The sequence below is a fragment of the Danio aesculapii genome, chromosome 3 (genome assembly GCF_903798145.1).
Source record: "Danio aesculapii chromosome 3, fDanAes4.1, whole genome shotgun sequence".
Lineage (NCBI taxonomy): Eukaryota > Metazoa > Chordata > Actinopteri > Cypriniformes > Danionidae > Danio > Danio aesculapii.
This window is the reverse complement of record NC_079437.1, coordinates 5,657,060-5,684,747: the sequence shown is the minus strand read 5'-3', so window position 1 is coordinate 5,684,747 and position 27,688 is coordinate 5,657,060. Positions and strand designations below refer to the sequence as shown.

At 42.8% G+C, this 27,688-nt stretch overlaps 1 protein-coding gene across 2 annotated transcripts; it reads right to left on the bottom strand.

Moving 5' to 3' along the window:
- Positions 1-31: 31 nt before the first annotated feature.
- Positions 32-27,407, bottom strand: LOC130220742 (reticulocyte-binding protein homolog 2a-like). 2 transcript variants are annotated; one of them, XM_056452974.1, is made up of 5 exons: positions 27,363-27,407; positions 12,165-12,322; positions 11,739-11,798; positions 10,600-11,220; positions 32-4,181 (listed from the first exon to the last, which is right to left on the bottom strand). In XM_056452974.1, the coding sequence occupies exons 2-5, from the start codon at positions 12,184-12,186 to the stop codon at positions 2,155-2,157; spliced, it is 2,730 nt and encodes a 909-aa protein (XP_056308949.1). In that variant the 5' UTR covers positions 12,187-12,322; positions 27,363-27,407; the 3' UTR covers positions 32-2,154. The 2 variants fall into 2 exon arrangements, with proteins under 2 accessions (XP_056308949.1, XP_056308950.1); XM_056452975.1 differs by lacking the exon at positions 11,739-11,798.
- Between the last annotated feature and the right edge of the window lie 281 nt (positions 27,408-27,688).

Here is a 27,688-nt window from a genome sequence, read left to right as displayed (position 1 = left end):
TTGCATATTATTAGATCAACAAGTCTGAGACTCCATTTTTAAAATACTTTTATTTTATTTATCTAATCATTACAGATGATTAACAGTTTTAAAGGGGTCGCACACTGGATGCACCACCGCCATGATGCAGTGCCATGCATTTTTGAATTGCGAGCATAGATTTCTATAAGGTTACGCACACAGATGCCCAGCTATAACTCACTACGCCACACTACAGAGCGTCATCTGCATAGTTTAATGTTAAATAACATTTGAATGTGCCTGTCCGGTGTGCGTTACTTCTAACTGTCATATGTGTGGTGATAAATCCAATGTGCAACCCCCTTTACATTTATATGTTCACACTTCTGTCATATACCTTTGATAGTCATTAACCTTATCAATATTTACTGGGTCATCAAAACAGTAGGTAGTTTGGAATTGTAATATATTGTAACGTACATCTTTATTTTTACAGTTCAGGTTATCTCAGGTGATTTTATTAGTAACACAGTTGTTGTTTTTTACTTATATTACACTTATCAGCGATTATAAGAACACTATTTATTAGCATTGACTTCAACATAGACAGCTTTACTGATAACAGAAAATAACCCTAGATGTAATATACACACACATACACATTTGTGAATATCAAACTATAAAAGAGAAGAACATTAAACAATGTCAGAGTATATAAATGAAGAAAGCGTCTTATAAAACAGAGATAAATTAGATAAAATAGACAAAATAATCTGCTGTCACCAATACTTTAGATTTTAGATGACATCTTAGTTTCTCCAACACCACTCTGTTAGATGACTCAAGTTTTTAATACTGGAGATTACACTATCATGTATTCAGTTCTAATGAAGAAGAGTTGTAATCTCTGCTCTGTTCATTAAAGCAGTGGATGAGGATCAGTTGTTCTTTTCAGAAATTCTGACAAAATAATGAAAACGTTAACCCAAAAACTGTAGATTCTAGGACATTCCCAGACATCCCAAGTCTCCCAGAGTTCCCGGGAGTCGTCGGCACAATAGCCTAGTGATTCCCTAATTAACTATTATTGAATGAACTATTATTGGCTGAAATTCTTTAAATGCTCTTTTGAGTTAAATTCCTGAAAATAGCTCATCCTTTAATCTATTAAAAGCAAACAATAATTTCTCGATTCATTCCCATGGAGGGGTTGGGGGAGAGCTGTACATAAAGCCAGTTGTCCAGAGGTAATCAAATAACAGATTACATTTAAACATTACTGTGATACTGTACAAAGAGGAAAATGACTCTTAAAAATTCATAGGACAAAAGAAAAATGACTCTGATAAAGGCATAAACCCCCAACCTGGAGAACTGTTAACATTAACAAATGAAGAAGCAGAACTTGCCTACTTCAGTCTTTGTTTAAACTAAACTCACACAGATGCAAGCTCTATGTGGAGCTTCTTGACAGGGACACAGCCTTCTCAAATCCCTAAATTACACAAAACTGCTTATATTAAGAGAAAGAAGTTAGTTTTTAAAGTATAGATTTCAGTGTCAGACCACATGATGTAAAGTTTACAGTGCGAGAAGTTGTCTTGGGACTGTAATCTGTGAAAGAGAACAGATTCAATTTGGTCTGGGATGTGGAGATTTAAGAGCCTTGGCTTCTTGAAGAATTCTCACTCAATCCTTGTAACTCAATAAGTAAAATAATGACATGCACATATGTTTACTAGAATAAGATTCATAAATCCAATGAGATCAAGTTCTTTGTATCTTCACTTCATTGCCTCTAAGATTCACCAATGGACAAAGACACAGGAAATGTGCTTACAGCAGTTATGAAGATGGCGTGGAGTAACACACATTCTCCCATGTGTTTATGTTTATGTTAGTACATCTGATAGTGAGTGTGAAAGCTGGTTTGTTTGGTCTTTAGTCTGATAGTGTGTGATTTCATATTCATTTGTGTGCCAACACTTGTCTTCTTGATCTCATATGCCATTATTATTTGAATTAAGATGTAAAATAGCTCAGATTAAAGAAGAAATTAAGACTTGGACAGAGCTCCTCTACTCCTCTGAGATGTTGAGTTTGGACTCTCACTGATAGAAACTCACTTTTGACTGATCTGAGGAGAAACAGAAGTGTCAATTCAAGTTCAAGTCTGATTCTTGATCTTCTCTATTACATGTATTTGTCCAAACTCTCAATAGCATCTTGTTTTGAGTATTTTCTCCACTCATCTGGGATCTTAATCTTTCCTGCAAATGTTTTATTGTACTCTTTTTCCAGATCTTTCTGGAATCTACAGACAAACCACTTCCAGTAGGGCACATCAGAGAGATCAGGAGTGATGCTCCAGTCTGCATAAACGCCTCCTGCTCTTCTGTAATCTCTCCAGGGGAAGCTTCCATCTGGTGTGTTAAACTCCTGATTACTTGCCACTAAATCTGTACAAATATCAGCACAGAGATTTGGAGAGTAACTTCTTCCATTAATTCCTCTCACTCTGTGGAAAGGAACACTGTGATCTCCCGGATGGTCCTCTATGCTGTTTGTGCAGGTGACTCCACAGAACGGACACTGAACCCAACAGCACTGACAGAAGTGATCAATCAGAAGCTCATCTGGCCTGAACTTATAGTCCAGCTTTACTGGAAATGTGTCTGTGTTGAATCTCCAGCTGATGTCTGACATTACAGCAGGAAGCTCTTGTCTGATCACATCTTCTAGGAGTCTGAAATCATCAACATCATCATGTTTGACTCCACTGAGGTCTGTTTCAGAGAAGATCAGCTGATCTGAGAGCTGCTGTGTGAAACTCTTCAACCACAAACCAACATCTCCACTGTTAACTTGAACATGTTCAGTAGATTGATGTGCTGCGTTCATGATCTTCTGCTGCAGGAGTTTAATGTTCTCCTTCATCTTGGGTAAAACACTGATGCTGAACTTATCTCTGATGTAGCGACTCACTTCATCTCTGATGAAACTCTTGTAGTGACCTCTGGGATAATGAATGTAGTTCATGTATTTGTCAAAGTCCTCCTCTTCTGCCAGTGTCTTCAGGATGTGTTTCTCCAGATTTGATCTGTTTCCATTCAGTGATTCACAGTTTGTTTTCATTTCATCTGCTAAATCTCTGGCAGTTTTCTCATAGACACTCTGCTCTATGGGTTCCTTCAGTTTCTGACAGATGATCTCAGCAAAAATAGCCGCTGATTTTACTCGTCGTCTCTTCAGTTCAGCTTCATGCTGTTGTTGAAGGAATTTCAGTTGTAAATCTTCTCTCATGTTTCTTTCTTCTTTCAGTCTCTTCTCTAAATCATCTATTTGTTCTTGTCTCTCTCTTTCTTTCTTTTTGATATTTTCTTCTGTTTCATAGAGTTTACTTTTGAGTCTCTGAATATGTTCATCTGAAATCTGCTTTTCTTTTTTTAGTCTCTTCAATTCTTCTTCTCGTCTGTCCTTCTGTCCTTCCACCGTCACCATCTCCATTTTGTCTTTCTTTTCTTCTAGTTTCTTCATCTTTTCTTCTGTTTCTCTGACTCTGTCCATCAGGATCTTCATCTGCTGTTCTTGTTTTTCTCTCTCAATCTCTCTGAACATCTTACATGAGTAGAAACTTCCTCCGTTTGCCTTCACCATGTTGTCTATCTTCTCCAGTAGACCAGACACTTGTGTTCGGTCTTCAGGCTGATTATTGTTGAACACATGGTATCTGTTTCCACAAGTTTCAATCAGTTTTCTAACCACAGATTTAGGTTTACCCAGAAACACTTCAATGGATTGATTCTTCAGCTCATCTCCTCTTGTAAAGAGCACCATAGTAAACGTTAGAGAGTTTTGACCAAACGTCTCCTTAATAAAGTTCACAGATTTTGCCTCTTCTTCAGTGAATCTTTGTCCTATACTGAGCACAATGATGTACACATGTGGTCCTGGCAGAATCATGGAGATGCAGCGTCTGATTTCTCTCTGGATCTCCTCATTATTGAGTTCAGTATCAAACAGTCCTGGAGTGTCGATCACAGTGATGTGTCTGCCACTGATTTCAGATGTTGCTCTCTGAGTCTCTTTAGTAACAGATTCCTGGGATGCACCTGCTTTAAATACATCTCTTCCTAAGATGGTGTTTCCTGTTGAACTTTTACCAACTCCAGTTTTTCCCAGAAGAACAATCCTCAGTTCATCTTCACTCTCAGCTGATCCTGTGAAAAGGAATCAACATTAGTCAGTCTTTTGAACATGATTATTAAAAAAGGCCTCTTTCTTTATGATTTGTTTTTTTAGTTTGTACTTTGGTATAGACTTTTGTTGATTAGTCTGATTGTTTCTATGTGTGTTCTAGTTAGTCTTATTTGTCCTTTTTATAGGCAAGTCTTGGTGATGTGTTTATTTTCAGGTATTGTCTATTTTACACATGTTATGTGTGGAACTGTTCAGTGTTGTTCTTTGCACCCCCTGTGTTTTCAGGTAAGCACTTTAGTCATTGAATTTTTTTTATTACAGATCAATTCATTTAGGTCTATCTACATGTCAGAGTTCCTTCACTTTTGTCTGTTTGTCAGTATGCTGTGGCTAGTGCTTTCATTGTCCATCCTCTCTCATGTATTATTTTAGTTTATTATTACTATTGATAAAATCTAATTTTTTGTCTGCATTTTAAGTCCTCGTCTAATAGGGTGTATACACTAAAGTGTTTTTCCCCAAGGCAAACACATTTTTCACTTGTTTTCACTGGCAGTGCTGCATTTTTTAGAATGCCAGTAGTGTGCCTGAGCATCTATTTCATGCAAATCTTTTTGAGTTTGGTGTTTTTTTTATGTGCTGACAGTTGAATAATGTTCAACTCTTAGTTAATGCAGTTCTGTTGAAATGCTCTAAAGTGCTCAGATCTTGGCATGTTTATTTGTTGGACATGTACCCTTAGCCTCTCCCAAATCTGACACTGCAATTGTATTCTGCTTTCCGTATACTCTGAGAGTGCTTTCACACTCATGGAGAGTGGTTTGAATGATTATTATTTTTTTAGCTTCATCATTCACCTTTCGCCTCAAAACAAGCAGCATCAAGCAACAATTCAGGCAACACAAAACAAGAACAAAACAAGCTACACAATGTCACGGTTGCAGGTTTGTGCGCTTTCCGGAGTATCTGTTTTGTCACATGGGTTTGTGTTGTTTGTTTTTCCACGTGTATTTGTTTGGTCACGTGTTATGACGGCACTCAGCTGTTTGATTTGATCACCAGCTGAGGTTCATTATTGAGCCTATATCTGGGCTACGTTTCTATGTCTCTTTGTCAGTTCGTTGTGTTTGCTTATGTGAATCTGTATTGTGCTCAGGACTAGAGGAGTGACTGCTGGACCTCGTTTCGCCCTTCTGTTCCTGCCCCAGTATCCCAGTGTCCTCACCCTCCATTTGTAGCCCTGTTGGCTCATTCTGACAGTGTTAATTAAAATTTCACTTGCATATTGGATCCTTCTCTGTACTTTTATTTACACGTGACACACAAATTGCCTCTTTGTGTGTAAAAACCCAAATCTCCAGCATTTTACTGTGTTTCCCCCTGCACTTAGTGAGTGATGAATTGGTGGAATGATTCAGTAACACTTAATAGAGACAAACTGAATAAAACTGTCACAATCATCAGTGGAGTGCCAATGAGCTCCACCACTGGTCACTTTACCCATGACTTTCCCCTCTCTGACGGTGGGTGGGGGTGCTTGTGGAAGTAGTTGTTGCGCATGATGTGGGGGGAGGTGTCGCAGACTAAAGTTAAGAGGGTTAGGGAGTCGCGGAAAAAAGTGTTGAGAGTTGCGGGTCGGGGTGCGTGTGAGGAGGGGGATTGGTATAATGAGGTGGCGGACCTGATTTCAGAGGTGCCGGATCCGGCACAAATTAAACCCTGCTTACAAGGTAACGCTCTGGTTACTAAAGTAACCCTCATTCCCCGAGGGGGGGTGGGGGGGGGGGAATGCTATGGTGGAGAATCCACCAATGGGAATTTCGTTCAGAAAGTCAATCATCTGAAAGAGTAACGGGCCAGCAAGTGAAGGTGTCGCCCAGCCCGCAGCTCTACAGATGTCTGTTAGAGAGGTGCCTCGTGCACGCGCCCAAGAGGATGCGATGCTTCGAGTGGAGTGCGCACAAACTTCTGGGAGACATGGCTCACCCTGGCTCTGGTAAGCGAGGGAGATGGCATCCACTATCCAGTGGGTCAACCTCTGTTTAGATACGGCACAGGACAATGTGAGAGTAAGCCGGCCCAAATTCCAGGCAAGAGTCACTGACCAAAAATGCCTCCAGGTCCCGACCCTCTTAATCAATGCCAAAGACACCAGCAGAGCTGTCTTCAGGGACAGAAATCTTAAAGATACTGAATCGAGTGGTTTGAAGGGATCTGTTCGCAGGCTCGTGAGAAAGAAGGCGAGCTCCCAAGAGGGCAGGAGAGGGCGGTGGGGTGGATTAATTCGTCTAGCACCTCTGAGGAACCAGATGATGAGGTTAGGCCTTCCCCCTTCAGTGTGGAGGGCGACAGCTTTCTCTCCAACTTCTCTTGGAGGAAATAAAGCACAACGCTGATCTGGCAAGTTCAGGGGTTTTCTCTGCGAGAGACGCACCATTCAGTAAATAGACTCCATTTCAGGGCGTATGTGCCCCTTGTCGAGAGGGCTCTAGCCTGAGTGATGGTATTAACCACAGCAGTCGGTAAGTTACCCAAGTCTTCCTTGCGCCTAAGGACCACACGTGGAGGTTCCAAAGAGCCGGGTGAGGGTGCTAGATGGTGCCCTGTCCCTGAGAGAGTAGGTCCTCTTCCAAAGGGAACCGCCAGAGGAGGGCCGTCGCGAGGAGGGAGAGTTCTGACATCCAGGTCCAGATCTAGGATTGGCCGTGACCCACCGCTTTTTTTGTGCACGATGAAGTATGGGGTGTAAAACTCCATCTCGGCTAGAGAGACCGGCTCGATTGCATCCTTCGCCAGGATGACAGCAATCTCCTCTCGCAAGACAGGGGCGGACAGGGGGCTGACCCTGGTGAAATACACACCCGTGAACTTGGGGGGCCATTTCACGAGTGCGTATGAGCTACCGCGAAGGGCTGGCCCGCACTAACCAGGCTGGCAGAGCTCTCGCTAATGGACTCATTGCTACAGTTGCTGACATACGAGCAGTGGGGCAGCGTGGAGTGGGTGTGCTGATCCGGGAAGCACTGGGGTCCCGCGGAAGAGCTGGAGGCAAGAGATTCACTCTCACCTCGCACCCAAGCTCCGGAGGGGGGGCTCGAGGAGTGGGAGAAAGGAGACTGTCCTCCCAGTGCCTGTGAGCCACTGGTGAAATGCATGGAACCTGCGAGCCGGAAGGCATAGCATTCCAGACTGGCAGAGTTCGGGCTGTCTCATCCAGGGAAGTGGAAAAGTGCTCTCTCTCTGAGGTTTGGTGGTGTTTTTATGTTTTTATGTGCCGTTGGATGAAGAGTCCGGCCCCGGGGAGAGAGCAAGTTCCCTCTTCTCCAGATGGCCTGTCTCAGGAGCGCTTTGCAGTTCATTTTACTGGACTAAGCGGCACCCTGGGGCGGGGAGCGCTGGTTGCCTGCGAAGTGCTCGACCCTGCTGCTTGGCTGGAGGCGCAGGAGGCGGGGCAGCTCTCGTAGACGGGCGCCCTCTTTGACAAGCAGCGGATGTGGATGGTTCGGCGGGGGGGGGCGAGCGGTCTTACATCCCCGCTGATAGATGACTCAATCTATCGTATCCAACTGCACCACTGTGAATTCCTGGGTGAATGCACTAAGGGTGTTGCCGAACAGGCCAGCCTGAGATATGGGGGAGTCAAGAAAGCGAACTTTGTCGACTCCGCGCATATCTTTTGCCAGGTTAGTCTGAGGTGGCGCTCCTGGACCACTAATGTGGCCATCGTCCTTCCCAGGGCACACGCAGCGGACTTGATGTCCGTGGAGCTCAGTCGGGTGTGGTGCGGGGCTTGTAACAAGCCTGGGTCGGAACCACCCTCATGCAGCTGGGCCAGCGCGCGCGCATGGACCCTAGCGTGCAGTATGGAAGCAGCCTGGCCCGCGGATGTGTGGGCTCTGGCTCCCGGAGGCAGAAAACCAACACACATTTGGATGGGAGATGAGGCTGACTCCAGCAGAAAGAGGCACCACGCGGGCCCGCAGTGGCACTTTCAATCTGGGGAATCGACTCGTACACCCTGGCTGTTCCACCATCAAGGGTGGTGAGGCGGAGGTCCACGCAGATCGGGCAGAGAAAGGTGCCCTCCAAGACTGCATGAGCGCACTGTGCTCTTCCGGGAAGAAAGGTATGGGAGACTAGAAGGTCTTGCCTTTTAATCTTCCACATACACCCATCTAATTGGTCCGGCTGTGGGGCTGGGGGATAAACCATCTCCAGGCCCGCGGCAGAAGCAGCCCGGGAAAGCACGGTTATCATGTCCATTTCTAGATCGCTGCCGCGCTCACTCCCGAGGGGAGGGAGCGGAGGGAGGAAATCCTTCATCAGCCAATGACAGCCCGCCTTCGATGCAGCAGTGGACATCTGAGCCTCTGTGTCATCAAATGAGAAGGCGGAGCCATCCGAGGATGGAGCGATTGGATTTTCACTCGAAGCTTGGATGGAGCGCTTGGGGGAGCGAGAGGTCCGCAAGCCCGAGGGCGGCAGATTTACTTCCACTGTAACCCTCAGATCTGCCCGAGTGCCCAGTCGTGGTGCGGGGGACAACTGAGGTGGGTGGCTCTTTTGCAAGAGTGAGCCACGATCTATACTGCGCAACAGACCTGCTACCCGCAGTGATGGCATGCACTGTCCATTTCTAACTACACTATGTCACATATACAGTACATCTATAGAGGCCCGTTGTTTGTGTTAGTCTAACTTAAATATACTGTTCAAAGTGTGATTATTTTCTTCTTCATTGTAATGTACTTCATTGCAACTGTTCTGATTTTCAACAATGCCTTTGTGAAGTAATTTCTGTATTTTGAGCTGTGTATACAATCAAATGATAACAATGATATTAAAGTTGAGAAGACGTCGACTAGTCGCTGGTGACGTCATCAATAAAACACAAGATGTTTTGCAACATGCCAAATTTTGCAATTTTTTGCAGTTTGCAATTTATTGCAGGAAACACACATGCTGTTTGACAGCTCGACATGTTGCAAAAACAATGCAACATTACCAATGACTAATTTTAGTGCACTTTAATTTTGTTAATGCAGCACTAGCATGGGCTAATTTTACTCCTAAATAAATGCAGTCAACACACTGATCACTGCAGATTGTAATGAGAATGTAACAATAACAGATATTTTAGTGCAGAAGTAATGCATATGTTGTCTGCACACTGATTCATGTGAAGTTATTTCATAACAACATAACACACAAAAGACAATGGCTATAATGTTAAGCCTCATTACGCTGTCAGAGATTTGCTTAAATGTATATTTTACCGCTAGGAAAGTGCACACTAGAAAGCTGCTCAAAACCCTGCTGAAGTCAGGCTTTTTTTACAGTTACTAGTTCATCTAGGTTATCAGACATCTCCTCTCTGCACATCTTTATTGTGTTCAAATGATATTTATACATGCTATGAAGTTTGTCACCTCCACCGGCTGCGCACTTCACGGTTTCTGCGCGCTTCATGGTTCATTCACAAAATATGTCATTCTACGCTTCGCAGAGGACAATCACAGCCAATCACATGACTTTTCCAGGGTTGCATAAACATGATGGGCTAGCATCTGCTCGAGGGTATTTGGATGGCATGACCTAACTAGCATATGTTTGACGATTTAAAGTTTACTTTACAGTTTGCATGAACCTTTGATGCTGACATTAGAAAAATAATATTTAGAAATTACTTTAAATCATCAGGGGGCAGTTACATTCAGTGAACCACGTTAGTGTGAAAAGCTGCCATGTAGTCTAGGTCGCGACTAATTGAAGTCAATCAAAAAGCATCACGGCAGGGCAGTGAAGTCAACCAGTCGGTGCAACCCCTAATATATATATATATATATATATATATATAATTGATTTTATTTTTATGCAGAGAAATATTCTGAGAATTAGTAGTAGTTCTATGACTTGCTTATATATATATTGTGAAAAGTTAAGCTTGACTGTATCTAGTTTTTGTACAATCAGACTATTGAAGTTTTTGAAAATTGCAGTTCCAGTTTGAAAATACAAATGTATGATACATTACAAAAGGGTCCCACTTTTTAAGTGGCCTTAACTATGTACTTGCATCAAATATGATTACAATTTACTTAACGTGTTCATAATATATTTCAGAAGACTTCTGGTACTCTTGAGGTGGGATACGGGTGGGGTTCGGGACAGATTTGGTGGTATGGGTAGGTTTAAGTGTGGGTTATGGTGTAAGGGATTATCAACAGTGTAATTACAAATATAATAACAGAAATTAATTAGAGATAAAATTACATGCATGTATTTAATCAAGCACAAGTATAATGTAAAAACATGTATTTACAAAATAAGTACAATGTAAAAAATTATTCATTTCAGTGCAAGTACATATTAGTTAAGGCCACTTAATATAATTAATGCCCCATATTTTAAAACCCAAATCAATTTTCAACTCAGTACCTTGTGAGAGAAAGTGTGTCTCCAGTGAATGAAGTTTCTTCTTCATCTCCTCATATTCCATATTTTTTTTCATCTGCGCCTCCAGAAATGTCTCTGTGGAGTAAAAGCCTCCTCTGTTTTCTTCCAGCATCTTCTCAATGTTCTCCATCAATGTGGACACTTGTGTTTTAGGATTAAAGTAATGATGTCTTCCTCCAAAACTCTGAATGACAACCTGTGTTTCTACATTGAGTTCTGCTGTCTGATGCTCTGAATTCTGCATGATGAGGATCATGATGTGTTTGTTGATTCTGGAGCTGAAGATCTTCTGGATCTCCTCCATTTCTGCTCTGTCTTCATTATTGAGTGGAGCATAAGGAATAATGAGGAGGAAAGCATGAACTCCAGGATGACAGTGAGACACACAGCGGAGAGTCTGACGCATCACTTCCTCCTGTGAGAACCCAGTGTTGAACAGAGCTGGGAGCTCCAGCACATTGATCAGTCTAGCATGAAGATCCACATCTGTCCTCACACTCTCTGATCTTCTGTGTGTGTGTTGCAGGATCACCTCTGAGATGGAGGATTTCAGTGAACCGTCGCTCCCACACACCAACACATTCAGCCTCTCACAGTCTGAAACTGTAGAAGATTAAAAACCATTCATATATCTCTAGAAACATCAGGTATGGTCACATTCATGTGTCTGTGTGTCCCGTTTCTCCACTGAGAAACATTGTGTGTCTTATATAGAAGCAAATCTGGAAAACCTTTATCCACTGCAGTCATACAGAACTGATTAGCATATAAATGACTAATAAAAACTTTTTTTTTATAAATGTTTACTGTCTCTTGAAACGTATGCAAGGGGGATTAAAATTATTTGTCTTTTGTTTACTTTTAGTTAGGGAGTGAAAACACGATTTGATCAAATCCCTTTAGTGTCTTTTGTACTCTTCATACACAGACTCATCTGAGAATCAAATCATGACCTTGTAATTGTTGCTAATGCTGTAGTCTATTGATTAAGCTAAGGGAAAGTTTAACATCACAGATAAACATCAAATTAAAGCATGTCTAGTAGGAGATGTAACTGAGTTTTGACAGACTTATTTACTTTGATTTTGGAGGCTTTTGTGTACTGACATGTAAAGACTTACGTGAAGGAGGTTTTTCCCTGCTGTGTGTTCTCGTGTGAGCAGTACTGCTTCTGTCAGACACTGTATGAAACAGAAGCCTTATATTATAATTAATTCACAAAAGCAAAATGAATAGCTGTGCTATTCCACAAGGAAGTAATCAGCAATTACAGTTAAAGCATTAGTGTGAGAAGCTGAGCATATTAAAGGATCGGTGTTTGTCAGGTTTCTGACTTGTGGAGATGATCCCTTTCAAAATGTTTTTAAAATATAACTTGTAATTAATGTGATCAGACAGTCCTTGGGTATTAAATCAAGCATAAATGATAAAGTATGGTAGTATAACCACATTGTGATGAGAGAGACACTTCCCTTGCAGGATAACCAGAATGAAAAAGCTTTCAGAGTGATTTAATAAATCATTTATCTAATCTATGTGTGATTCACCTCTGCCTTCTCTCCCGGACATGTTGATATTGTGTTTTCTATTTCGTCTTTCTTCAGTGTTCAGTGGATCATCTTTCCTGTCTTTTCATCATCCTGTAAAAGATTCATCAGTCCTTAGACTTCATTTCTCCAGACTGCTGTCAAGTGGAGCTGCACACCTGTTGTGAGTCAATGAACAAAGACACTGATTCAGATTCACTGTGAGTCAATAAACAAACACACTGATTCAGCTTCACCAAGTCAATAAACAAACACACTGATTCAGATTCACTGTGAGTCAATAAACAAACACACTGATTCAGCTTCACCGAGTCAATAAACAAACACACTGATTCAGCTTCACCGAGTCAATGAACAAACACACTGATTCAGCTTCACCGAGTCAATAAACAAACACACTGATTCAGCTTCACTGTGAGGCAATAAACAAACACACTGATTCAGATTCACTTCACAGAGTCAATAAACAAACACTGATTCAAATTCACTTCACAGAGTCAATAAACAAACACTCAATTTAACTTCACAGCTGGACTTTTGTATAGAGCTTTTTCTTAGAACGCAAAATTACCCATTATGCTTTGCGTGTACACACAAGGAGAATGCTAAGAACTTCCAGTCGGCAGCTTGATGCGTATAAACAGTCACATTAGGACAGCTTTGAAAGGATAGTTTTAATCTATTTTACCTGCTTTTAACGTCTTTGAACTAAGACTGCTGTCGATCAGGGCCACCTCCTGGACTGATTATTTAAAAAATGTGATCTAATGGGATGGAAAACAACTGCTGTGAAGCATGTTCCCCTTGTTGTCAGACGGCATCTTCTGCTGTTTAAATGAAGCCTCGTCATCGCTAAAGTCAACATTTTTTCTTTCTTTCAAATATATAACCAGCCCAGACAAATGTAGTTCACCAAAATGTTTGACACACACATACGTAGCCTACTGTACTGTCCCACTGACACACTGATTTAATAAGTGTCAAAGTGAAAATAAAATGGCATTTTGAAATGAGAGAAAAGCACAAACCGTGGTAAATACTACACACAAACTAGCTAAATGAAACATAACTGCTCCCGATTAAAATCAACATGCAAATCAGCCAGCAGAGTATCAGTAACAGACCTTTATTGGTCATTTTTGGAAATTGCAGGGCTTAGATACAATAATGCAGTGAAGTATTGTGTGTGTGTGTGTGTGTGTTTGCATCGAAGAGCCGCGGAGTACACTATAACAGCTGACAGGTCGGAAACACGGATGCTGTATTTCAGCATCAGACACTAAATTAGAGAGCGTTTTCTCTCGCGCTAAAACCGCATCTAACAGAAGTGTAACAACTTTAACACACGTCTTTCTTTCAAAATTGAAGTTTTGCATCGCAAAAACACTTTGTAAGCCACTGAAAACTGTTCCGGCACCCAGTTGAGAAACGCTGCTCTGGCTGATGAGAATTCTTAACGAAAGTTCTGAGCACCCTACCGGAAGACGCTAGTCCAATGGTCTATAAAACTGAAGGGCTTTATTTGGTGAAAACAACTGTCCTGGAAATGATCCTGCTTGTTACAAAGCTTTTTCAACAAAACATAAAGATTTGACACAAAACATTGTTCCCCTTCGGATGGGGAACTCCAATGCTATGTGGAAACTTCCACTATGGGGATTTCGTCAGAATCCAATCATCTGAAAGAGTATAAAAACGGGCCAATGAAATGCTAATGAGTTGGCAGCGTCAGCGTGCACAGCTGGCGTCAATGACAATCAGTCATGCTATAAAGACGCAGCCAGTGCCATGCTCGACATCCTTTCGCTTTCAGAGCCTTTCACGAAGCTTCTGAGAGAGTCTTTGAGGGTATCTCCACCTGTGTCTACAGAGAGAGATCGAGAAGCAGCTTCTCCCGGTCCAGAGCGCGTATACGCAGTGGCAGATGGTCGAGCTGGGTATTTCTCCCTTGCCTGGCGTCCTTTGGGTCCGGTCCTCCAAGAGCGGTTTGTATATAGGAAAAAAGCTTTCCTAAAAGAGCAACACGGTCGTGCAGCGCGTCTTTTTCAAGATGTCACTCCAACCGTGCATTTCTGGATGCGGTGGTTTCCTATCCCCGGAGTATGGGCACGAGCACAGCATTTCATGTCTGGGGGTCCAGCATGTTAATGCGATGCTCGTGGGCAGTGCATGCCATCACTGATGTCATGTCTGTTGTGCAGTTAAGATCGCGGCTCGCTCTTGCAAAAGAGCCACCCACCCCAGTTGTCCCCAGTTGAGTGCGGCGTCGAATCCAGAAGCAGACTTTGCGGCTGTGCTTCCCCAGGCTGCTTCGGCCGTGGCTCTGGAGATGGTTTATCCCCCAGCCCCGCGGCCTGACCGATTAGAGGGGTGTGATGTGGAGGATGAAGGCGAGACCTTCTAAGCCTCCCCATCCCCTTCTTCCTGGATGGGCACAGTAGGCTCACGCAGTGTGCTGCGTGCGCCTTCCCCCTCACCGTGCACGCTATGGCCACCTACCAGCGCTACCAAGCGCAGACGCTGGCCCGGCTGCACGAGGATGGTTCTGACCCAGGACTGAGCATGTGCTCCGCACCGCAACCGACTATGCTCTTACAAAAAAACAAAAAAAAAAGTCGGCTGTGTGTGCCCTGGGAAGGACGATGATCACATCCGTGATCCAGGAATGCCACCTCAGGCTAAACCTGGTGATGTGCGTGACGTTGACAAAGTTCGCTTTCTTAACTCACCCATATCCCAGGCTGGCCTGTTCGGCAACACTGGCGGTGAATTCGCCCAGGAATTCACGCCGGTGATAGAGCAGTCGGAGGCGATGGGCGAGGTCTCTATCGGCGGGATTGTATGACCGCTCCCCCAGCCGAGCCATCCACATTCACTGCTTTTTCGCCGAGGACGCCCGCCTGCAGCTTTGCTTCACCGCCCCCGCCTGCGCCTCCGGCCACGCGGCTGCGCAGATCATTGCGCAGGCAACCAGCGTCCCCCGCCCAGGGCGCCGCTAAGTTCGGTAAAAGTTTCAGTTTCTGCGGTTTTTGTTTGAAGGTCGAGCGTGGCAATACAAGGTCCTCCCCTTCGGGCTCTCTCTGTCTCTGCGAGTTTTTACCAAGCTCGCGGAGGGTGCCCTCGCACCCCTTCGGCTCGCTGGCATCCGCACGCTCAATTATTTCGATGACTGGCTGATTTTTAGCCCACTCTCGGGAGCAATTGATTATGCACAGAGACAAGGTACTCCGGCACCTCCGCCCGTTGGGGTTTCAGGTCAAACGAGAAAAGAGCAAGCTTACCCCCGTGCAGAGCATCTCCTTTCTCGGGTTGGAGCTGGACTTGATCACTATGGAGGCGCGCCTCTCACGAGAGCGCGCCGAGGTAATGCTGAACTGTCTGAGAGAGTTCGACAGGAAAAAAAGTGGTCCCCCTGAAATTATGTCAGAGGCTCCTGGGGCATATAGCATCCGCAGCCGCGGCCACGCCGCTCGGATTGCTCCATATGAGACCACTACAGCATTGGCTTCACGATCGGGTCCCCAGACTCGCATGGCACGCGGGCACACACCGAGTGACTGTCACTGCGCTGTGTCACCGCACCCTCACCCCCTAGAAAGGACCCCTCCTTCCTACAGGCCAGTGTGCCCCTAGGTCAGGCGTCCAGGCAGGCTGTCGTTTCGGCAGATGCCTCCAGTATGGGGTGGGGGGGCCGTGTGTAGCGGGCATGCTGCTGCGGACCTGTGGAGGGGAACCCAGCTGCATTGGCATATCAACTGCCTAGAGCTGTTGGCAGTGTTTTTCGCTCTGCGCCGCTTTTTACTGGTGCTGAGGGGGCAACACGTGCTGGTCAGAACGGACAGCACGGCCGCGGTAGCGTATTCCATCCGGATGGGGGGTATACGCTCCCGCTGCATGTCTCAGCTCGCTCGCCGTCTGCTCCTCTGGAGTCATACGCGGCTGAAGTCGCTGCTTGCTATTCACACCCCGGATGGGCTCAACCGTGCAGCCAACGGGCTCTCACGGCAGCTCCTTCCCCGGGAGAATGGCAACTCCACCCCGAGTCATGCGTAAGTATGCACTCCCCCCAGTGAGCCTACTCGCGCAGTTTCTGTGCAAGGTCAGGGAGGACAGGGGGCAGGTCTTGCTAGTTGCGCACCTGGCCCAACCGGACCTGGATATCAGAACTCTCCCTCCTCGCGACGCCCCCCCCTGGCGAGTCCCTTTGAGAGAGGACCTACTCTCTCAGGGACAGGGCACCATCTGGCACCCTCGCTTAGTTCTGTGGAACCTCCACGTGGGGTCCATAAGACGCGACGAGGAAGACTAAGGTAACCTACCGTTGGCGGTGGTTAATACCATCACTCAGGCTAGTGCACCCTCTACGAGGCATGCCTACGCCCTGGAGTGGAGTCTATTCACTGAGTGGTGCGCTTCTCGCCGAGAAGACCCCCGATCTTGCCAGATCAGTGTTGTGCTTTCTTTCCTTCAGGACAGGTGAAGCGAAGGCTGTCGCGCTCCACACTGAGGGTTTACATGGCCACCATCTCCACTCATCATGATGCGTGGATGGCGACACCGTGGGGAGGCATAACCTCATCATCCAGTTCCTCAGAGGTGCGAGGCGGATGTTTCCACTCCGCCCCCCTCTCATACCCTCTTGAGATCTCGCGGTAGTGCTACGAGCCTACGTGGGGATCCCTTCGAACCACTCGACTCAGTATCCTTGAGATTTCTGTCCTTGAAGACAGCTCTGCTGGTCGCGTTGGCATCGGTTAAGAGGGTTAGGTACCTGGAGGCATTTTCGGTCAGTGACTCGTGCCTAGAATTCGGGCCGGCCTACTCTCACGTTGTCCTGAGACCCAGCGCGGCTATGTGCCCAAGGTTCCTACCACGCCGTTTAAGGATCAGGTAGTGAGCCTGCAAGCGCTGCCCGTGGCAGACCCAACCCTTTCATTGTGTCCTGTTCGCGCTTTGCGAATATATGTGGACCACACTCAGAGCCTTAGATCCTCTGACCAGCTCTTTGTCCATTACAGTGGTCGGCAGATGGGAAGTGCCGTATCTAAACAGAGGTTGGCCCACTGGATAGTGGATGCCATCTCCCTCGCTTTTGGGCCAGGGTGAGCCGTGTCCCCCGGGGGTGAGAGCGCACTCCACTACGGAGCATAGCATCCTCCTGGGCATTAGCACGCGGCGCCTCTCTGACAGACATTTGTAGAGCTACATTTGCAAGGTTACAATCTGCGAGTGGAGCCGGTTTCCTCAAGGGTATTAGGTAACCCTTGGTGATTGAGGAAACGATTCGGTTGAGGTGTCGAAACACGCTTGCTGCGCCACTCTCCCTAACCCGGAGATACGTGCGCTTTTTCAGCTTTGTCAATTTAGTTCCCCATTTCTTTGGCGAATCCTGCAGAGTTCCTCAGAGGCCCCCAGCACCTGACTCAGCGGAGGAGTCAGGTGTTGGCCCCTTACGTTGTCGGCATGCCCGCTGGTCAGCCCGCGTTCTGGGTATAGGTGCCTGTTATGCGTGATCCCCGCTGGCGATCCCATACGTTTAACTCAGCCACGGTATAGTCCCCCCTTCTAGGGCAGGCTCGTGTCTTCCCTCCCCGCTAACCATCCTTATGCAAGGACTCCCCATCTCTGGGCTAGTCCATAGGTTGTCACCAGGTCTCCCCTCTGGGTAACAGGTGAGCTCCGCAGCGTCCTCCCTATCGGGACTGAATGCTTTCCCAACGTACTGTCGTATCAAAACCTATTTTACTGGGTTATTGCGACCCCCCGAAAAATATAACTGTTTCTGAACAGGTAAGTGAGGGCCAGGGGACACGATGGAAGACTGTGTCTCGGGGCGTTGTACAGTAGGTGAGAGTTCAAAGTGGCTATTACCGCCGTGGCTTATACCGCCGCCGTTTGAAATAAATGCTGCTCTGTTTTTAGTGTAAGACCGCAGTTTGTGAAAAAGCCGCCAGGGGGCGCAAAGGGACGGGATGCGAACGGAAAGAAATAGCCTTTACAGCAGCTCTCTCTCTCTCTCTCTCTCTCTCTCTCTCTCTATATATATATATATATATATATATATATATATATATATATATATATATATATATATAAAATTATGTATTTATTTAATTATATATAATTATAAATATATTCTTAATAAACTTCCCAGCCACAAATATTAAAAAAACACAACTTGTATTAAAACTGGGCGAGGATTAGAAAGAATACGATGATTGTTATATAATTTAAAATGTTATTCCTCTTGTCCAATTTCTTTATGCACATTTTTTCACTCGCTACTCTGCCAGGAACTTCGCCGCTAAAGAGCACCTTCAAAAATCTCAATCTCATGGCTCATTCTTCACGAATATAGAATTAAAATAATGCCGCGTTTGGTTCATTGTGCATCCCGCGGGTGCAACCAACAAGAGTTGTGCATTTTAGTTTAACTTTTTGAGCGTTAAAAGCAGTTCGGTGTTAGTTTTTATTTAAATATATCAAGCCGAAACTAAACAGCGCATTCTCTCCGCCTCCTCGTTCATAACCAGCGGGACCGGGACAACTGCTGAAGCAGGCAATAGAGAAACTCCGTCATTCATCATAATCTTTCTTAGCTGATGTTTCGGAGTCGAAAGAATATATTAAAGAGAAATGTTCTTTTAACAGTCCCTATATATTTAATCTTTTTCTTTCTTTTTTTCCTGTCATTTCTCTTCAGCAAATTATATTTTTTAAAGCTGCTTGATTCTTTTAAAACCGAAAGCAGAGCCCGTCAATTGGTGTTTTTCCATAAGATACGTTTATCCTACGATAATTTATCCTCTGATCCTTTTGCATAAAGGTTTTAAAAAAAACAGGTCACTTAATTACTTTCGATGTGCTAAAATATTTGTTAAACGAATGTTATTTAAAAAAAAGCATATGCACATATTACAATTGTAAAATAGTCTAAAATGCATGGTCTAGTCAGAAATAAAGGAAATTAGTTATATTTAATGCATAAAATAGGCTAGCCTTTTTATAAATTGAGTTTAATTGATTTGAAACTTTTAATTGCATTTTAACGTCCTGTATAAATAATAAAAATTGCATCAGATTGACGAAAAAACGAATATTAATACCTGCAAACAGGGCCACGGTTACTTTTTTTTCACTGACTGGCATGACTGGCAAACGCGTCAGAAAAAAAAACTGCTGAATCTCTGCGAATATTTGGTTAACTTATAAAACAAATGTCTGGTTTAGTGATGTTAATAATGCATAGAAAAATGCAAAGCAGAATTCTCCTGAGCTCATTAAACCACTGATGACAGCGACGGAATCACTGGCCCACCACGTTCTTACGAACATATTTTATTTATTAAAGGTATTATTTCATTGACCTGAACATAACCAGTTATAATATAATTACTAACCCATCGTTTAAAGCAGGCAACACTCTATTCAGCTATGTTCTGTGTTTTTACTTAGAAATATTTTCTTTTTGGCGAATGCTTGGAGCGTAATATAGATATTTTAAATAACAGGTAGTAGGGGTGGGCGGTACACCGGTGTCATAGTCATCACCGGTGTGACATTGCGCCACGACATGGATTTTCTAATACTGTCAGTACCGTAATAAATCAATTATGCGCCTTGAACAGCTGCATTTACATCAATAATAGCTAATTCTAAATAATAAGGCATTCAATTTTCTTCAAACGTTCAGTTGTGGTCTGAATACATGTCCTTATACTACAGGGCTCGAAATTGCAACCATTTTGGTCGCATGAGCGCCCGAAATTTAATCTATGCCCCCTTATAATATATTTGGGAGCATTTGTGTGTCTGAATATAATGAACAGGGAGCTTTTGTTACTGCAGGAAATACAAACGACTGAAGAGTGAAAAGTGCACAGGTTTGCAAACCTCCCCTAAAGTTATAATAATAATAATGGCGCAGATGACAGCGATCATAACATGAGGTAAATGTTGATCCGCCAGCTGAGATCAATCGAGTGTTTTCGGAGAAGGTGCCTGAATCTCGATGCGTTGCATTCACCGCGTGTTCAGCGCAAATGTCCGCTAAATATAAAATCTAACACTGTACACATCATCGCCAAAGAAACTCACCTTTACTAAGTTTACACTGAAACTACGGCTCATAACAAAGAGCGGAATTGCGCCGGTGGTCATCATGAGAATCCTGCTCTGTCTGCTCATAAATTGGTGCGGCTGACTCGCCTGCTTTATTCCACCAACACAGAGAAATGAAGATCAGCTCATAACGAGACTGAGCATTTACAATGAACCAAACCAAAACTTTTAAAGAGTGATAGAAGTGAAACTTTCTTTTGTCCGTTCTTCCTTGAGATGTTTTTTATTTTGCTATTGAAAGTAATTCCATGATATTATGCCGTCTCCGTTCAAAAGATAGAAACATTCATTTTCATAAGGCCCCATATTTAATGCGGTTTCGTTTTTAAACGCATAGGTTTTGTTACGCCATCCGTCCTATAGGAGTTTTGGATTTTGTGTATTCATGTTTGTGAAAAACACTTAATAGTGGAGACCCCTTCCCCCTTCTCATAACCAAAAGCTTGTCTGTCAGGAGTTAATGGGCATCAGTGAGGCCGAAATCATGTCTATTTAAGTGTCTTTAATATGGTGTATAGATTATTATGCGTTATTGAAACATCAAGGGGGACGCAGCAAAGTCACTTATAAATTAAAATTGTATTATTTTAAGCAATTTTATTATTTTTTGCAACAGCCTTACATTTAAAATGGAAACTTAACGGCGATTATAATCAAAAAGAACTCAGCCTGTAAGGCTAGATGTTTTCTTTCCCTTATTTATTAATTTATTTGTTCATGTGTTTGGCGCATGTAACTCGTGTGCCATCGGAAAACTAGTGTAATGACGGCAAGCCATCTTTCCCAGACTCGGGGCAAAGTCCTGCCTCTCCTTTCACTCCGTCCCGAAGCCCCAGCTGGCCCTCCTGGCATCCTCTGCGTAAAACATATGCTGGATAAGTTGACGGTTCATTCCGCTGTGGCAATTACAGACTAATAAAGGGACTAAGCCAAAAAGAAAATGAATGACGAATGAATGAATGAATAAATAAATAATAATAATAAAATAAAAATAAGGTAATAATCTTTACACACAGATGCCGCGTAAGTGGCCTTTTTTAATTTAGAGATGGTACATTTGAATTGCCTCTGCCATTTCTTCCCCCACCTCAAACCTGAAAGTTGAAGAGAGAACTATATTCTTTGAATAAAACTATTGAGCTATAAAGGGAAAAAACGCAGAAGAAATTTGCCATTATATTAATTTTAGCACAGCTGCCAGTCATTTTCACATTCGTTTTTCAGTTAGGGATTAATATTAAAGTAGCCTAGTAAAAATGTCTATACTATAATATTATAATTTGTTATATCCATTATTATTATTATTATTAAAGCTATACAATTGACAAAACGCAGAGCCCTTAAAAAATTTGCTTTCATTTTGACATAGCTAAAGCACACGTTTAAAGTTATGTAAAAAAACATCCCATACTACAGCAGCAGTCAAGTTAGGACACTTAAAAATAATGAAGGCTAGTTAAATAGAAATAACTTTAACTGCTTGAAACCGTAAACGTTACATTTTAGAAACTTCACAAATACTAATCAATAATAATATAAATAGTAACGTAGAACAAAAATATTAGCCTAGGCTTGTAACAACATAAGTCAGATGTTGAAAAACCTGGCTGGGAAGACGGCGATAAAATGAATTTTCTGTTCTTCAACGAGAAAATAAAATCGCAGACACGACACAATGACGGCGTTAATTATACAACGCAGTGTTTACGATCATATTAACAACTAACATTTTGGTTTGGGTAATAAAGCATGATGACTCAGATATGATCTAGTTTAGCTTGCATGTGTGGGCATATTTTGACGTCTTTACCTAAAACTTTAAACATTTATAATATTTAAAATAAAACGGAAAGAAATAAGGAGACTAACATAATTTAAAACACTTATTTGGTGCTTAAACCACCTTCAGAAAGTTTTGCCAGCTGTGGTAGAGCGCAACGGAGGCTCCACTGGAATGTAGCAGATGTGTTAAAACTTGGTATTATTTATTAATATGTTATTAATGTGTTTTTGTGTTCCTCGTCTTGTACGTCGCCGTGTTATTGTGCGTCAACGTCACGTTTATCTGTCCTTAAGCGCGCATATAGTCGAACATTTCTGCTCGACATCGGTAGAAACAAACTTCACAAGTTAAACTCCGCGGACACTGATGAGCTGCAAGATTTCGGCTTGCTCCGGATGCGTACCCATCCTCCGACCCCCACCTCACCACCCCGCCCACAATGGAGGCGCTTCAAGCGGCGCGAGAGGAAGCAGAAGAGGGGTAAGCGCGGGGGTATCCGAACAAGGCTAGCGGCTAACCCCCACAAACCCGCAATCCCCTCCATCATTCTAGCGAACGTACGCTCGCTAGACAACAAACTGGACTACATCCGTCTACTTCGTTCATCACATAGGACTGTAAAGGACTGTTGCGCTTTTGTGTTTACACCACACAGAGAGGAGCTTACAAAGCCTTCCCCCTCCCCCACCTTGGTGGACCACTTAACTGTCATGCTAATGCCTGCTTACAGACCGATAGTTAAAGTCACCAAACCGGTTTGCAAGGAGATACAAGTGTGGCCAGAAGGTTCTTCAGAGGCTTTACAAGACTGCTTCAATACCACAGACTGGGATATGTTCAAACAGGCGGCCACTCAAAAGAGCAAGAGCACCAGCCCCAATCATGTACACCTTCTACAGAGGCACTATTGAGAGCATCCTGACCAGCTGCATCACTGTGTGGTATGGAACCTTGGATTTTCTGCAGGAAAACACTTCAATGCATAGTGAGAACAGCTGAGAAGATCGTTGGTGTCTCTCTCCCCTCCCTTCAGGACATTTACAGCACACGTCTTACCCGTAGAGCCCTCTGCATAACAGCAGATGCCACCCACCCAATGCACAACTTCTTCAGTCTGCTGCAATCACACACACACACACACACACACACACACACACGCACACACACACACACACACACACACACACACACACACACACACATATTAATTTATATATATATTTGGTTGACAATAAATAAATAAAAGAAAGAATTAATGAATGAATTCTACAGTCTGCTTGTGCCTCTATGTTTATAGAGTTACTGGAGACATCCAGTAAGACACAGTCAAATATTCAGTCCAAATGCACTGGAGAGACCTGAAACATGTTAATTTTTCCTTATAGGCTATATGACATTTATTTGTTGCATATTATTCTGTGGTCTTAAGAAAAGTGTTAAGTATTTCAGCACATAAGAGCAAATATAGCTTATAGCCCATTTCGTTGCGCTCGGCAGCTTTTCACTAATAAAGCTCTTCATGTAAATTTCATTTTTCAATTTTAGCACGTCATATAAAAATATCGCCCTTGCGCCCTCATTTATGATATCCTGCCGCCGGGCCTGCTATAGCGAAACTTTATTGTTTGAGAAGAAACAAAAACGGAAACTGTGCATGAAAACCTGGCTGGGAAGACGGCAATAACATGAATTTTCTGTTCTTCAACGAGAAAAAAAAAAATCGCAGACACGACACAATGACGGCGTTAATTATACAACGCAGTGTTTACGATCATATTAACAACTAACATTAATATCAATAACTCCTCTCGCTTTAGACTTTACCTTTTAGAGCTTGTTCTTGTCGGCGCAATATAAGTTTATTGCATGTATAGCTACGAATCAGATTATGAAGAATGATTAAGAGCATGCTTTTCCTTTATTTCATCCTTTCCGTAAGGTGTTTTATTTATTTATTTATAATTTTTTTAAATAATGATGACAATATTCACTATCTAAGCATTCCTCGGTATACTACCAACAAATTACGCCCCTGTACCCAAGTAGCCTACCTAAGTTAATTTACATTTCATGTAAAAAATAAGAAATCAAAAAAGACCAAAGTATTATGCTAAATAACCGTACAAACGAACATGTTTGTTGTTTAACTTTCGTTGATAGAACAACACAATACAGCCTATAATAATGTAGGCTAGTTAAATAGAAATAACTTTAACTGCTTGAAACCGTAAACGTTACATTTTAGAAACTTCACAAATACTAATCAATAATAATATAAATAGTAACGAAGAACAAAAATATTAGCCTAGGCTTGTAACAACATAAGTCAGATGTTAAAAAAAACTGCGTCTCTCCGCCTTTTGTTTTCTATTCATATTTTAAATTCTTTGCCAGAAAAACTAACATGTTGACTTTGTTCGGTTTAAACGGAGACTTATTTGAGATTACAATGTTTCCAGCAGCACTGAGACGTGTTCCTGTAGCGCATGCAGATACTGTGGCAAAGAGGGTATCTTGCTCCGCCGCCTGCATTTCTCGGAAACCAGCTCTACATCGCGGAGCGGCGCGTTCTCAACTACCAAATATGCTGCTCCATTTCTCATCAACGTCTACTATTTATCAGTTTCTCTTTTGTATTTGGCCATTTTTGAAAAGGCCTCTCTGCCATACCTGGCTGGACTAGCTGGGCATTTGCGTTCAGTAGATGACACCGGAGCTGGCTCCGCATTTCATGGGCTGGGTGACATGACCGCAGCTCTGGAGGTTCGACGTGTTTGTCCATTTAACACTTATTTTTCTAAGCAAGCCCAACAAATAGCTTCATCCTAATTATTGATTCGCCTTTCTCGTTCGCCACGAATCCAAAATGTTTCCAGATTGGCGCTGAGCGAGCATAAGCAGAGCGTAAAACACTGGCTGCAGTCAGTAAACCATTTAACAGATGCCCCGTCTGCAGCCAAACTTTAAAAATGTATAAAGCATATTTTAATCGTTTAACTGATACCATTCATCGGTTACAAACGTGCCCTTTCGGTTATTGTTTAATCGGTTATTTTGAGCATCCCCAACTAAACCGCATGTGCAAGCTCTATTTTTTTTTCTCTCACGGCCGCACGCCGGAGATCCGGCATGGTGCAGGAATACTTTAAGCCCTGGTAAGATCATGTTTATTACTAAGAAAACTAAATCAAAATTATATTTTAATTGAACACATCTGATCACATAAGGTACGCACAGAAAAGTCTGTTTAGTGTTGTGGAAAGGCAAAGCTGAATATCTGTGGTTAAACTGCCACCCAGCGGTCAAAAGCTGCTGGCGCACCAAGTACCGCTGTCGCCGCGGTATGAATGGCGCCACAAGGAACACATTGAAGTAGTAACATCTGTAGGTGCGCTCGCTCTACTGAGTGGCACACCCTTCGCCAGGGACGCAGTAAGGTTCTTTCGTTGTGGCGTTTTCCATAGATTTCCCCATAGTGGAAGTTTCCACATAGCATTGGAGTTGCCCATCCGAAGGGGAACGCTACGGTTACTAAAGTAACCCTTCCTTCCCCGAGGGGGGGAACGGAAATGCTATGTTCCTTCGCCACAACGATTGTCCCTTAGCTGTTGAGCGTGAAAGTCTCTTCAGCTAGAAAAGGATGTCGAGCATGGCACTGGCTGTGTCTTTATAGCATGACTGATTGTCATTGACGCTGCCAACTCATTGGCATTTCATTGGCCCGTTTTTATACTCTTTCAGATGATTGGTTTCTGACGAAATCCCCATAGTGGAAGTTTCCACATAGCATTTCCGTTCCCCCCCTCGGGGAACGAAGGGTTACTTTAGTAACCATAGCGTTCTGGGACATAACAGTCGAACGTTTTCACTGCTGCTCACGGCAATACAAAGCTCCCAGATGTGCCTGTGTTATTTATTGGTTGTCAACTTGGGATAACATACCTTGGAATGTTGTGACTGACCAATTAGAAATGAGTATTTCAGACAGCCGTGTAATAAGACACGGATGAACATAACCCAGTCAAAAAGATAAACTTCTCTGACCAAGACAGAGATAGGAGTACTAGTGTGAAACTGAATATAATGAACGCATAAGCTTTAGCTTGTTCTGGCAACAAACTCAGACACCTTGTGACCAAATAAGACACTAACAAAGTAATGCAATTTCTGAATGCACATTGCAGAAAACAAGAAAAAAGTGTTTAAATTATATATTTTTTTGTCATTTTTTATACATTTTTTTTTTTTTACCATCAAGTGTCATTCAATCTTCAAAATATCTTCAAAACAGCTTCTTTTTTAACAGTAGATAAAGAGCCACACAACTATAAAACTATTTCTTCATAGGCAATTCTTTAAGCGCAACTCACCAGAAGCGTATGAACAAGTTCTGAGTCTGCTGGTATGTCTCAGGTAGTTTTTAAAGCAGCTCAGCTGACTGCGGAGGTACGGTTCCTCTGGTGACTGTAGTTCTTTAGACTTGAGACTGACTTGTAATTGTTCTTATCTGAGCTATTCTACCAAATGTTTAAAAATTGCAGTTTTTTACATGTTGCTAAACAGCGCTTCATCTTGATAGCAGAAAGCCTTACATAAGTAACACTAATGCGCACTGTATGACACACCTCAGTCAATTTTTTATTAGGCCCTTTTTAAGGTTTGTTTTTTGTCAATGTTTATTTAATGTTAAGGAAAATGATCTTACACCAAAACAATGGTTAACCTTGTTTAAAATGATTAAATTCATAATAGAAAAGATGCAGCTTAATATAATATTATTGTAATGAAAATGACATTAAATCTCAGTTTTCTCTTGTTAAACTATAAACCAAAAATAAAAACTCAAGTCATCTTAATTATTCTCTTTTAGACATCCAAACAGGTAAAGCAGACCTTCATGTGAACTAAAAAACTTGTGTACACAAGCTGAGACCAGATGTGAGACCGTATGCCCACTTTGTATGTTAATTTGATAAATGTGAGTCGATGAACAAACACACAAAACCACATGACTAAGATCTGCTTTGTCAGCAAAAAACACATTAAGAATTAAAGTTTAGTAAATCTGTGCTGAACAACACGAGCTTTGACTTTCATCTGTCCATGAAGAATTTAGAAAATCTCTCAGATCAAATGTAGATTGTTTTTGATGTGATTTTAACCAGAATTAAAGTGAAACTCACAGACGCTGCCACCGTTCACAGTTAATCACATTTATTACTAAGTGTTCATTTGTCATGTCTATTTAATTTAATACACAGAGAGAGTATTTGTAAGATAATGTGACACTGTACCTGTGTGTCGCAGTTTCTCCGTGTTCAGAGGTTTGTGTTTGTCAGTGTGAGATCAGGAAGAGGTTTACAGGTGGAGTCTTTCACATAAAACTGTAAAAACCTGTTTCTGTGTTTCTGGTCTGACAACATTCACTACAGCGACAAGTTTAAGCAACACTTTCTGGGGGGAAAACAACACATAATTTGATTCGATGGCATTAAAACAGCTGCTTACTAGAAAAGATCTTCAGAAATCTGTCTATTCATTTCTTTCAGTGAACATATTCTCTGTACATATTCTGTGTGCTAGTATGTATTATGCTTGCTGTGCATTTGACAGGTGTTTT

What these genes read in the sequence shown, in the direction of transcription:
- LOC130220742 (XM_056452974.1), bottom strand. Translation starts at nt 12,186, where the DNA reads ATGTCCGGGAGAGAAGGCAGAG. An exon ending in CAGGGAAAAACCTCCTTCAC is followed by an intron (nt 11,221 to 11,738) that starts GTAAGTCTTTAC and finishes AATCTTCTACAG; the next exon opens with TTTCAGACTGTGAGAGGCTG. An exon ending in GACACACTTTCTCTCACAAG is followed by an intron (nt 4,182 to 10,599) that starts GTACTGAGTTGA and finishes TCCTTTTCACAG; the next exon opens with GATCAGCTGAGAGTGAAGAT.